The sequence below is a fragment of the Perissodus microlepis genome, chromosome 19 (assembly GCF_051167445.1).
Source record: "Perissodus microlepis isolate ML-2025 ecotype Zambia chromosome 19, ASM5116744v1, whole genome shotgun sequence".
In the NCBI taxonomy this organism is placed as follows: Eukaryota; Metazoa; Chordata; class Actinopteri; order Cichliformes; family Cichlidae; genus Perissodus; species Perissodus microlepis.
Genome location: NC_140479.1, coordinates 19,188,300 through 19,201,019, shown reverse-complemented (window position 1 = coordinate 19,201,019; position 12,720 = coordinate 19,188,300). Strand labels below are relative to the sequence as shown.

Below are 12,720 nucleotides of genomic sequence, written 5' to 3'. Positions count from 1 at the left end.
GGAACATAAATGAATTATGCGGTGTCTTTAAAATATCTTTCAATAAATTAAACTTCAGAAATACAGTAAATAATGATTATTATTGCTTGCTTAAGTCTTTAAGTGCTCATCAGCTGTGTATTCAGTGGTCTGTGTCACAGTTTCTTCCTCTTCAGCAGCTGCAGTCAGTTCCTGCTGTAACAGCTCAGTGTCTCTGCAGACTGACTAAAGGAGGTTTTTGTATGACTACAAATCACTGTGTGAACACATAAGCACTGTTTATTTCATGGAAACTCTGACAGTAGTAAACTGCTGCATCTTCAGCCTGAACTCCACTGATGGTCATTGCTGCGTCCACTCCATCTCCTCGGCCAGAGAATCGAGAAGAAAATTCACTTGTGGGTGTTGTACCCAAGTAAATGACCAACTTTGGAGCTGCTCCAGATTTCTGCTGATACCAAGCTACTTTACTATCTCCATCTGTCCAAGTATAAACTTTTGGATTGGTCCTACAGGTCAGAGTGACAGTGTTTCCAGGAGTAGATGCCACTACTGGAGGTTGAGTCACAGTCACCTGACCGCTGCATCCTGCAGACAGAAACAAATCATTCATTTATCAGCAGAAATCAATGAGAGAAAAAGCAGCACATCATGTTTGAAATGTTGCTGAGTGAATGAACCTGTAAAACAGCAGCAGGTCAGCGTCCAGATGAGGATGGTGATGAGAGTCATGGTGATTGTGCTTTCTGCTGTGTTGACTGACAGATGTGAGTCCTGCAGTGTTGAACTCACAGAACTTTAAACTTTCTCAGTTCTCTGGAGGATCAGCTGATGATGCAAAGCCTCCTCTCTATGGAAATGATTTCTCTGCTCTCAACATACTGAAGGAAACTTTGTGGCACAAAATCAAAAGAAAAATTGTTTGAACTAATACCATTAAAGATTTTATGGAATAGACGAAAATAATTGGAAACATATTTACGTATTTTTAACACCTGTGGGAGTCTGGTTTGTATGCTTACCTTTTGATTTTGGTATCAACAAATACAATATACCTGTAAAACTGTCTTAAGTATAGCCTCATAATTCATGATTTTTTAAAGTGTTTCTGTTTGCTGTTTTAAACAGTTTTTTGTTTGTTTGTGTGTGTTTTAAAAGTATGTTTAGGTTTATGTGAAAATTAAGTTTTGTCTTTCAATTCTTTATACTAAAGATACAATTATGATAATTATGATTTAAATGCATTAAATAATTTTAAGTCACTTAAGTTAAATCATCTTCTGCATTTAATAAGGTGTACTGTGATGTTTTATATTAAAAGGTTCATTTTCAGTGGTTAGAGGTTTGTTCAGAGTGCAGGAGGTTTTTGTACGGCCACTTAATGAGTTTGTATCACTGTGGTGGACTTTTGGTGGAGGAACCAAACTCATCGTTGGCTGTAAGTAGCAGAAATTTGTAATTTTTGAAAAATGTAGTATTTATTAAGCATATTTTTAACCTACAAAACAGAACTTTGAACAAATTCAGTTATTATTATTAAGTTGATGTCACAATTTTGAAATGAACTTTTCTTAAATTAATATTCATTTAGTCTTTTACATAACACAAAACAACAAATTGTAATGTTCTTTTAGTTATTTTTGCTTCTTTCAATATTGTCTGGTTAACTTATTAAAAGCAGTGATAGTGACGTTTTACTTCACTTTGATTAGAATGTATTTTTACCAATGAAGTTTAAAATAAAAACAAATATTGAATTATGTTTTTTGGAGTTCTGTTAGAATCAAAAATACTTTTCTCAGTATATTTAGATCAAGTTTTTGTTCATGATTGATCAATTTCAAATTAAGTTTAAAGGAAGTGAAAGAAACAGATGTGAAGTTTTAACTGTATTCTCATGAGTGCTTTAGCTTTGTCAGTTTCAAATAAGAAAATTATCACAAGGTCAAGTTATTAACTGTAACACACTATGAAATAATAAAGGTTTGATCAGTAATCACTAACAATATATTTATTCCTATGTTTTTACATTTGTATCTCTTTTTTCGGTTATCTTCAACCTTTTCTCCTCCAGCGGGTGTGGTGAGGCCCACCCTCACAGTCCTCCCTCCCTCCAAAGACGAAGACAAACAGAGTAGTGCCACTGTGGTGTGTCTGGCCACCGGGGGCTTCCCCTCAAACTGGAATTTGGGCTGGAAGGTGGGGAGCACCAGCACATCCTCAGGGGTTTCAAACAGCCTGGAGGTCTTGGGGACAGACGGCCGCTACAGCTGGAGCAGCACCCTGAGCCTCTCTGCAGACCAGTGGAAGAAGGCGGGCTCAGTGAGCTGTGAGGCCAGTCTGAGTGGACAGAACCCCGTCACTCAAACCCTGGACCCTGACCACTGCTCAGAGTAGAGCTTCAGCAACACTTCCTGTCTGCATAGGATGTGTTTTATAGCTTGATGAAGCTACATGTTTCTGCTGTCGCAATATTTCTGCAAACATTTGACTTTCTATTGATGTGCATGCTAAGTATATCAGTTAAAATTGTCCATGTTGTTTTTTAAAACCATGGTGTAATAAAAAAAAAAAAAGTCTAAATCACAAAATAAAATCACAGTTTAAGAAAAATCACTTTTGTTTTGCTCTTGGGGAGAAGCTTTTAAAAGCTTACTTGTGTGCAAAGTCAGCGATCGTCATTGACCTTTGAAACAAAAAATAAAGATACCAACCAAAATCCAGCTTTATACTGGTGAGGAGTTGGAAAATAGCCATCATGGTGAATGGAACTTTGTCTTATATGTTGCAAAATGTAGCTGAGTCTCTGCTGCCCCACTACACCTGAACTTCCCACCTCCCAAATAAAACTTTAACACCTAATTCCAACCCTGTGGTAGGAAACTGATAAAACATTTTCATGCATGAAGCACAATCATTGTTTAGTTCAAATCAAAGTAGATTAATTTTATTTAAGTTAAAAACTGTGTACAGGGTCTGGGTTCAGTATTGTGTTTTGATGACTAGATAAATTTTCTGTGCAAGTTTTTTGACTAAGACTTGGATTTTGAACCTCTAAGCCCATCCAGTCTGTTTTTTTCAAGGAATTAATACTGCAAAAATCTGACTCAAAGTATCATCAAAGAACAACACATGTTCCCTTGCCTCCCTTTGTGGCCTTCTGGCAAACTGTAGAATTAATATTAAATTTTTTTTAATCAAATTTAAAGCCCTTCATGGCCAGGCTGATGTTTGTGCAGCACCACTGCTAACAACATGTTATTGCAGTCAGTCGTTTGAGGCTGTAACAAATACATTTTTCTGCATTTTCTGCTCATTTTAGTTATCCTGATCATTTGGTTATTTCATTTTGACCTTTGTTGTCATCAGTTACTTTTAAATATGTATTTATGTATGCTGTGATATCAAAACTTATTTCTTATAAGTTAATTTTATTTAAAATGTGAAGCACCTTATAACTTTGTGATTTAAAATGTACTGTAAGAACAAAATTATTTTCATATTACCTTATTATCCACAGCAAATTAGAAGTAATACAAAATGTAGTGAGATAAGCATAATATGTTGCAGATTCTAAACAGTGTTACTTAATTTAAAATCTTCTTAATGATGTGATCAGGAATGAATACATATTTTAGTTTCCACCCCTGAAAGTGGACTCAGTGAACCAGTGATGCGTGTCAGAGTCTGTATCAGAAGCTCACAGCTGCAACACTGCAAATAGTAACTGAGGGAGGCTTTTGTACGACTCTGTATCACTGTGTGAACTCTGGGCCGCTATATGCTCCCATACAGTAGTAATCTCCTGCATCTGCAGCCTGAACTCCATTGATTGTGAGAGTGAACTCAGGCTCAGATCCACTGCTGCTGAAATGACTTGGAGTATCAGATTGGCGTCTGCTGATTTTGAAAAACAGCAGTTTGGGAGGCTGTCCAGGTTTCTGAAGGTACTAACTAAGTCCAGCAACTCCTTGTGGCACTAATGGTCACAGACTTGGCTTTACAGAGTCAGAAAACTATTGGCAAATGACTTTGAAATGAGGCCTAAAATGATTTGAATCTTGAGGAAAAAACAACAGAAAATGTATCAGGTGAAATCAGAGAAACATGAACAGAACAAACTGAATTAAAAACAAACAAGTAAAAAGTCTCTCACCCTGACTCAGAAAGTCAAACATTATAATCAGAGTTACAGGAAACATCACTTGACCCTGACCACTGCTTAGAGTAGAGCTTCAGCAACACTTCCTGTTGGCATCTGATGTGTTTTATAGTTTGATGAAGTTACATGTTTCATTTGTTGCAATAATTCTGTAAATGTTTGACTCTTTATTGATGTGCAATTTTATCAGCGAATATTATCCATGTTGTGCTTTAAAACAATGCTGTAAAAAAAGTTGAAATCACAAAGTAAAATCACAGCTTAAGAAAAACAACTTTGTGGAAATTTCACAAAACTTTATTAAATACAAATGCTCCATCAAACCTCATATTTCTATCAGAACAATACATTTTTTAAATACAGAAAATGATATGTTCCACGTTATAGTTTCTATCAGCATTGTATAGTTCATAGAGTATTTTTTCATTAGTAAATCATTAGAATGCATTATAGTTTATTAGTTTATGTACGTAAATAAAAAAAAGTGCAACTGTTTCAATCAGTAAACTTATTTTAATAACAGACATGCTGAGGGAGTTTTGATTGATTGATTGATTGATTGATTGATTGATTGATTGATTGATTGATTGATTGATTGATTGATTGATTGATTGATTGATGATTAATAATCAATTTGTCCCTAGGGAAATTGTTTGCAACATAAATGACTTGCAACGGGGTGGAGGGCTGGGCAAGAGTTAGCCCATGTGGACAGCAGTCTGGTCTTGCTGCCAGTGTTCCGGCGCTGGAAGGATTAGCCTGCCTACTTTGGGTTGGAGTAAGCACTGGGAGTCGTTGGGAGGCATTGGGAGGCTTTGGGAGGGGGGTGAGTGCATCTCTGTGTCAGTGTATTTGTTTAATTTGAGCAGACAAAATTCATTGCTACGTGCAAGAAATGTATTTCAGTTTTGCTATTATCCATATACACACATAATAACAGCCCCTCTCGCTCAGAGGGGCTGTTATTATGTGTGAGAGCAGGTCTGCAGATGTCTGTGAGCACACAGAGCAGAGATCTGAGCAAGAGCAAATGCCAACAACTGAGCAACAATGAATTTTGTTTGCTGAAATTAAACTTTTCTTCACTCAAAATAATTTTCTCCTCAAAATGCAAAATTTTATCTTGCAAATTTTCTTTAGGTTCGCACAGAATAGAGGCACAAAAATAACACCGTAGCCATCTGCCGTGACCGGTTGGGGTGAGGGACACCTATTTAAATGGTGACTGTAACGAAATACATTTAATCATATTTTGTATTAAATATGTGATGCCGATACATGTATTCCATTACTCCCCAACACGGAGGCTATAAGAAGATTCTGTTTCTGTGCTGTGATGAGCTCTGAAACATGACTGAAACTCTTCAAATAAGCTATTCCTCTGCAGATGATCTGTTAGCTGTTTGACAACTACTCTTTCAAGAATTTTTGACATGAAAGAAAGCTAAGACTAATTAGCAAAGACTGCTGGGTCAAGAGAAGGCTTTTTAAGTAACTGTTTAACTACTGCCAGCTTGAAGGCCTGTGGTACATAGCCGATTACTAGAGACAGGTTGATCATGTTTAAGATTGAAGCATTAATTAATGGCAGGACTTCTTTGCGCAGTCTTGTAGGAATGGGGTCTAAAAGTCATGTTGATGGTTTGAGGAAGCAGGTACTGAAGTTAACTCAGAAAGACCAATTGCAGAAAAAGACTCTAAATGAATATCAATGGTACTGAAAGTAGCTGTAGATAATGTTACATCTGTGAGATGATTATGAGTATTTTTCTCTCTAATGGTTCAAATTTTATTTGTGAAGAAGTTCATGAAGTCATTTCTAGTTAACATTAAAGGAACGGTTGAGTCAAAAGAGCTCTGACTTTTTGTCAGCATGGCTACAGTGCTGAAGAGAAACCTGGGGTGTTCTTATTTTCTTTCATCAGTGATGAATAGAAAGATGTTCTAGCTTTACAGAGGGCTTTCTTATAATGCAGCAAACTAAAGCTAAAAGATGATCTTCTAACTTTGTTATAAGCCATTTTGTCTCCAGCTTATAAGTTATCTGCTTTAAGGTGCATGTTTGAGAGTTATACCATGGAGTCAAGTACTTTTGATTTGAGGATCTCTTTTTCACATGAGCTACAGTAACCAGAGTCATACTTAGTGAGGAGGCAAAATTATTAGCAAGATGATCGACCTCTGTTGGAGCAGCGTTCAGATAGCTGCTCTGCTCTGTGTTGGTACAGGGCATTGAAGATGATAACAGTGAGTGAATATTTCAGAATTCCCCCAAAGAAGTGTAGATGAGTATTTAGTGCTTGGTGAAGTTACTGTGTTCAGTGGTCTGTGTCACAGTTTCTTCCTTTTCAACAGCTGCAGTCAGTTCCTGCTGTAACAGCTCAGTGTCTCTGTAGTCTGACTGAGGGAGGTTTTTGTACGACTACAAATCACTGTGTGAACACATAAGCACTGTTTATTTCATGGAAACTCTGACAGTAGTAAACTGCTGCATCTTCAGCCTGAACTCCACTGATGGTCATAGAGAAGTCAGAGCTGCTTCCACTGCCACTAAATCGAGATGGTGTTCCTGACTGAAGCTTTTTCGCATATCTTATCAGGAGCTTTGGAGTCTGTCCAGACTTCTGTTGATACCAGTACATACCCTCATCACCATCACCCCATCTGTAAACAGCTCGGTTGGTCCTGCAGGTCAGAGTGAGAGTGGATCCAGGAGTAAATGTCAATACTGGAGGTTGAGTCACAGTCACCTGACCGCTGCATCCTGCAGACAAAAATAAATCATTTATTTATCAGCAGAAATCAATGAGAGAAAAAGCAGCACATCATGTTTGAAATGTTGCTGAGTGAATGAACCTGTAAAACAGCAGCAGGTCAGCGTCCAGATGAGGATGGTGATGAGAGTCATGGTGGTTGTGCTTTCTGCTGTGTTGACTGACAGATGTGAGTCCTGCAGTGTTGAAGTCACAGGACTATAAACCTTCTCAGTTCTCTGGAGGATCAGCTGATGATGCAAAGCCTCCTCTCTATGGAAATCATTTCTCTGCTCTCGACACACTGAAGGAAACTTTGTGGCACAAAATCAAAATTGTTTGGATTAATACTAATAATGATTTTATGTAATAGAGGAAAATATATTGGAAACATATTTACGTATTTTTAACACCTGGATTAAAATGGCACTCTGGTCTGTATGCTTATTTTTGATTTTGGTATCATAAATACAATATACCTGTATAGCGTTCTTAAGTATATTGTCATAGTTTCACAATTCATGATTTTTTGAGGCATTTCTGGTTGCTGTTTTAAACAGAGTTTTGTGTGTTTTAAAAAATTAATATGTGTAATGTGAAAATTCCGTTTTGTTGTTCAGTTCTTAATACTAAAAATACAGTAATGACAATTATGATTTAAATTCAATAAATAATTTTAAGTCACTTTAGTCAAATCACCTTCTGCATTTAAACAGGTGTACTGTGATGTTTTACTTGAAAAAAGGTTCATTTTCAGTGGTTAGAGGTTTGTTCAGAGTGCAGGAGGTTTTTGTACGGCCACTTAATGAGTTTGTATCACTGTGGAACACTTTTGGTGGAGGAACCAAACTCATCGTTGGCTGTAAGTAGCAGAAATTTGTAATTTTTGATAAACATAGTATTTATTAAGCATTTAAATCAAATCTATTAAACAGAACTTTGACTAAATTCAGTGATTATTATTAATGCCATGGCAACATTTTGGAAGAAACTTTTCTTAAATCAATATTCATTCGGTCTTTTAAGGAACTGAACTTACAGAAAACAAATTTTGATGGTTTTTTGGGTTCATTTCACTTTAAATATTATCCGGTTACAATAATAAAATCTGTGATAGTGACGTTTTAGCTGACTTTGATTTAAAATGTATTTTTACTCATGAATTATAAAATAAAAACAAATATTGAATTATGTTTTGTCGACTTATATTAGAAAAAAGAAATTAACTCAGTATATTTAGATCAATTTTATGTTCATGGTTGATCAATTTTAAATGAAGTTTAAAGGAAGTGAAAGAAACAGATGTGAAGTTTTAACTGTATTCTCATGAGTGCTTTAGCTTTGTCAGTTTCAAATAAGAAAATTATCACAGGGTCAAGTTATTAACTGTAACACATTATGAAATAATAAAGGTTTGATCAGTAATCACTGACAATATATTTATTCCTATGTTTTTACATTTGTATCTCTTTTTTCGGTTATCTTCAACCTTTTCTCCTCCAGCGGGTGTGGTGAGGCCCACGCTCACAGTCCTCCCTCCCTCCAAAGAGGAAGACAAACAGAGTAGTGCCACTGTGGTGTGTTTGGCCACCGGGGGTTTCCCCTCAAACTGGAATTTGGGCTGGAAGGTGGGGGGCACCAGCACATCCTCAGGGGTTTCAACCAGCCTGGAAGTCTTGGGGACAGACGGCCGCTACAGCTGGAGCAGCACCCTGAGCCTCTCTGCAGACCAGTGGAAGAAGGCGGGCTCAGTGAGCTGTGAGGCCAGCCTGAGTGGACAGAGCCCCGTCACTCAAACCCTGGACCCTGACCACTGCTCAGAGTAGAGCTTCAGCAACACTTCCTGTCTGCATATGATGTGTTTTATATTTTGATGAAGCTACATGTTTCTGCTGTCGTGATATTTCTGCAAACATTTGACTTTCTAATGATGTGCATGCTAAGTTTATCAGCTAATATTATCCATGTTGACTTTAAAACCATGGTGTAATAAAAGTAAAAATCACAAAATAAAATCACAGCTTAAGAAAAATCACTTTTGTTTTGTTCTTGGGGAGAAGCTTTTAAAAGCTTATTTGTGTGCAAAGTCGGCGATTGCTGTTGACCTTTGAAACAAAAGATAAAGATACCAACCAAAATCCAGCTTTATACTGGTGAAGAGTTGGAAAATTTCCATCACGAATGTAATATGGTCTTATATGTTGCAAAATGTAAAGTCGCTGCCCTGCTACAGCTGAACTTCCCACCTCCCAAATCCAACTTTAACACCTGATTCCAACCCTGTGGTAGGAAACGGATAAAACAACAAAAAACAACATTTTCATGCATGGAATGCAATCATTGTTAAGTTCAAATCAAAGTAGATGATTAAGTTAAAAACTGTGTACAGGGTCTGGGTTCAATATTTGGTTTTGATGACTAGATAAATTTTCTGTGCAAGTTTTTTGACTAAGACTTGGATTTTGAGCCTCCAAGCCCATCCAGTCTTGTTTTTTTCAAGGAATTAATACTGCAAAAATCTGACTCAAAGTATCATCAAAGAACACCAGATCTTCTCTTGCCTCCCTTTGCGGCCTTCTGGCAAACTGTAGAATTAATATTAAAATTTTACTAATCAAATTAATAAAATTAACCAAATGCATTTTTCTGCAATTTTTGCTAGTTTTCGTTATCCTGATCATGTGGCTGTTTAATTTTGACCTTTGTTGTCACCAATTAGTTTTAAATATGTATTTATGTATGCTGTGATATAAACATGTATTTCTTATAAGTTGATTTTATTTAAAATGTGAAGCGCCTTATAACTTTGTGATTTAAAATGTACTGTATGAACAAAATTATTTTCATATTACCTTATTATCCACAGCAAATTAGAATTAATACAAAATGTAGTGAAATAAGGATAATATGTTGCAAATTCTAAACAGTGTTACTTAATTTAAAATCTTCTTAATAATGTGATCAGGAATGAATACATATTTTAGTTTCCACCTCTGAAAGTGGACTCAGTGAACCAGTGATGCATGTCAGAGTCTGTATCAGAAGCTCACAGCTGCAACACTGCAAATAGTAACTGAGGGAGGTTTTTGTACGACTCTGTATCACTGTGTGAACTCTGGGCCGCTATATGCTCCCATACAGTAGTAATCTCCTGCATCTGCAGCCTGAACTCCATTGATTGTGAGAGTGAACTCAGGCTCAGATCCACTGCTGCTGAAATGACTCGGAGTATCAGATTCACGGCTGCTGATTTGGTAAAACAGCAGTTTGGGAGGCTGTCCAGGTTTCTGTAGATACCAGCTGAGATCATCATCAACTCCTTGACTGGCTGTACAGCTCAGAGAGACCGTTTGCCCCAAAGCAGCAGCTTTAAACACAGGAGACTGAGTCACAGATGAACTGGCATCTGATCCTGGAAATTAAAATATGTTACTTTGTTAAAATGACAGTGTGATGTAAATTACAACATAACAGAGAATATAACAGAACTACATCACTCATCACCTTGAAGTCTGAGCACAATTGTGATCAGCAGTGAAGTCAGCAACATCATCATCATTATGAAAAATCTCACTGTCAGAGACTCTGCACAGATGTTTCCCGCTGGTTCTTCTTAAACTGGTTTAGGATCAGTGAAGCGCAGCAAGCATTCAAAACAGAACCTACAAACAAATACCTGTTTGTGTGTGTGCGTGTGTGTGTGTGAGAGAGAGAGAGAGAGAGAGAGCGAGAGAAAGAGAGAGAGAGAGTGGCGGGTTGGGGGGATTGCTAGATGCAAAGTGAAATAATCTGTCAGCACTGTTATCAGTGACCATCATCTCAGCAGTTCATTACAGGATCAGAATCAATAGAAATACTTATAGAGCTTCACACTTTTTCAATTTTTGCAGTATCAAAAGATCAGGGATGTTTGTAATTTTTCTAAGAAACAGCAGGATCAGTGTTCATCAGTGGTTATTTATTAAACTTAAGTTGCAATGGCCTTAATGAAAAATACTTTTGAGCTGATGAGAAATTGCTGATTGTTCACTTATTATCTCGTTTAGCTTTTTAAAGCTTTCACTGTTGCTGAAATGAAGTCTGTAGGTTGGGGTGGGGTGGGGGGGTGGGGGGGTACACTTGTGTTGTGTTTAAGTGGACTAGTTATTCTCATTGCAGTTGAAAACTCTACACCTGCAGCCTTCAGCCAAAGTGAAGCAATTTTTTATGCAGCCATGAATCATTGTGTAAACACTTCACTACCATGGTAACCCAGACAGTAATAATCTCCAGCATCTACTGCCTGAAGATCACTGATGGATAAAGTGTACTGAGAACCAGATCTACTGCCTTGGAGTCAAGATGGAGTTCCTGAGTTTGGGAGGCTGTCCAGGTTTCTAAAGGTACTAAGTCCAGCAACTCCCTGTGGCAATAATGGTCACAGTCCCTGACAGGCTTGGCTTAACAGAGTTAGAAAACTGTTGGCAAATGACTTTGAAATGAGAACTAAAATGATGTAAATCTTGAGGAAAAAACAACAGAAAATGTATCAGGTTAAATCAGAGAAACATGAACAGCACAAACAGAATTAAAAACAAACAAATAAAAAAAAACTCTCACCCTGACTCAGAAAGCCAAACATTATAAGCAGAGTTACTGGTAACATCACTTGACCCTGACCACTGCTCAGAGTAGAGCTTCAGCCGTTACACTGCGACCCAGTGTTTTCTGTTTTTTTATTCTGGGAATTGTGGCTTTCTGTCTTGTATTTCCTCTTTTACATCTTTTAAAACACCCATGTCCAGTGTTCAGTGTTTTGGGTTTTGCTTAACTGTTGTCTTGTCTAATTAGGTTCAGCTGTGTCTCCCTCCTGTGTGCCATTTTCTTGTTACCTTGTGTGTATATTTAGTGCGTGGTTACCTCTGTTCTTCGTCGCCGGTACATGTATTCCATTACTCCCCAACACGGAGGCCATAAGAAGATTCTGTTTCTGTGCTGTGATGAGCTCTGAAACATGACTGAAACTCTTCAAATAAGCCATTCTTCTGCAGATGATCTGTTAGCTGTTTGACAACTACTCTTTCAAGAATTTTTGACATGAAAGAAAGCTAAGACTAATTAGCTAAGACTGCTGGGTCAAGAGAAGGCTTTTTAAGTAACTGTTTAACTACTGCCAGCTTGAAGGCCTGTGGTACATAGCCGATTACTAGAGACAGGTTGATCATGTTTAAGATTGAAGCATTAATTAATGGCAGGACTTCTTTGCGCAGTCTTGTAGGAATGGGGTCTAAAAGACATGTTGATGGTTTGAGGAAGCAGGTACTGAAGTTAACTCAGAAAGACCAACTGGAGAAAATGACTCTAAATGAATATCAATGGCACTGAAAGTAGCTGTAGATAATGTTACATCTGTGAGACGATTATGAGTATTTTTCTCTCTAATGGTTCAAATTTTATTTGTGAAGAAGTTCATGAAGTCATTTCTAGTTAACATTAAAGGAACGGTTGAGTCAAAAGAGCTCTGACTTTTTGTCAGCATGGCTACAGTGCTGAAGAGAAACCTGGGGTTGTTCTTATTTTCTTTCATCAGTGATGAATAGAAAGATGTTCTAGCTTTACAGAGGGCTTTCTTATAATGCAGAAAACTAAAGCTAAATGATGATCTTCTAACTTTGTTATATGCCATTTTGTCTCCAGCTTATAAGTTATCTGCTTTAAGGTGCGTGTTTGAGAGTTATACCACAGAGTCAAGTACTTTTGATTTGAGGATCTCTTTTTCACATGAGCTACAGTAACCAGAGTCATACTTAGTGAGGAGGCAAAATTATTAGCAAGATGATCGACCTC

General features: G+C 37.2%; 1 pseudogene and 2 gene segments (V, D, J or C); 2 read left to right on the top strand and 1 right to left on the bottom strand.

Moving 5' to 3' along the window:
* Positions 1 to 1,284: 1,284 nt before the first annotated feature.
* Positions 1,285 to 2,757, top strand: LOC146365854 (Ig kappa-b4 chain C region-like; the record flags this gene model as incomplete). The annotated part of the segment is given in 2 exon segments: positions 1,285 to 1,417; positions 2,054 to 2,757. Coding segments are annotated over 2 exon segments (456 nt in total), but the record flags the coding sequence as incomplete, so codon positions are not given.
* A 3,813-nt stretch (positions 2,758 to 6,570) lies between these two features.
* Positions 6,571 to 7,049, bottom strand: LOC146365853 (putative non-functional immunoglobulin kappa variable 6D-41 pseudogene; annotated as a pseudogene).
* A 481-nt stretch (positions 7,050 to 7,530) lies between these two features.
* LOC146365852 (immunoglobulin lambda constant 1-like) lies at positions 7,531 to 8,908 on the top strand. The segment is given in 2 exon segments: positions 7,531 to 7,756; positions 8,398 to 8,908. Coding segments are annotated over 2 exon segments (459 nt in total).
* The last annotated feature ends 3,812 nt before the right edge of the window (positions 8,909 to 12,720 follow it).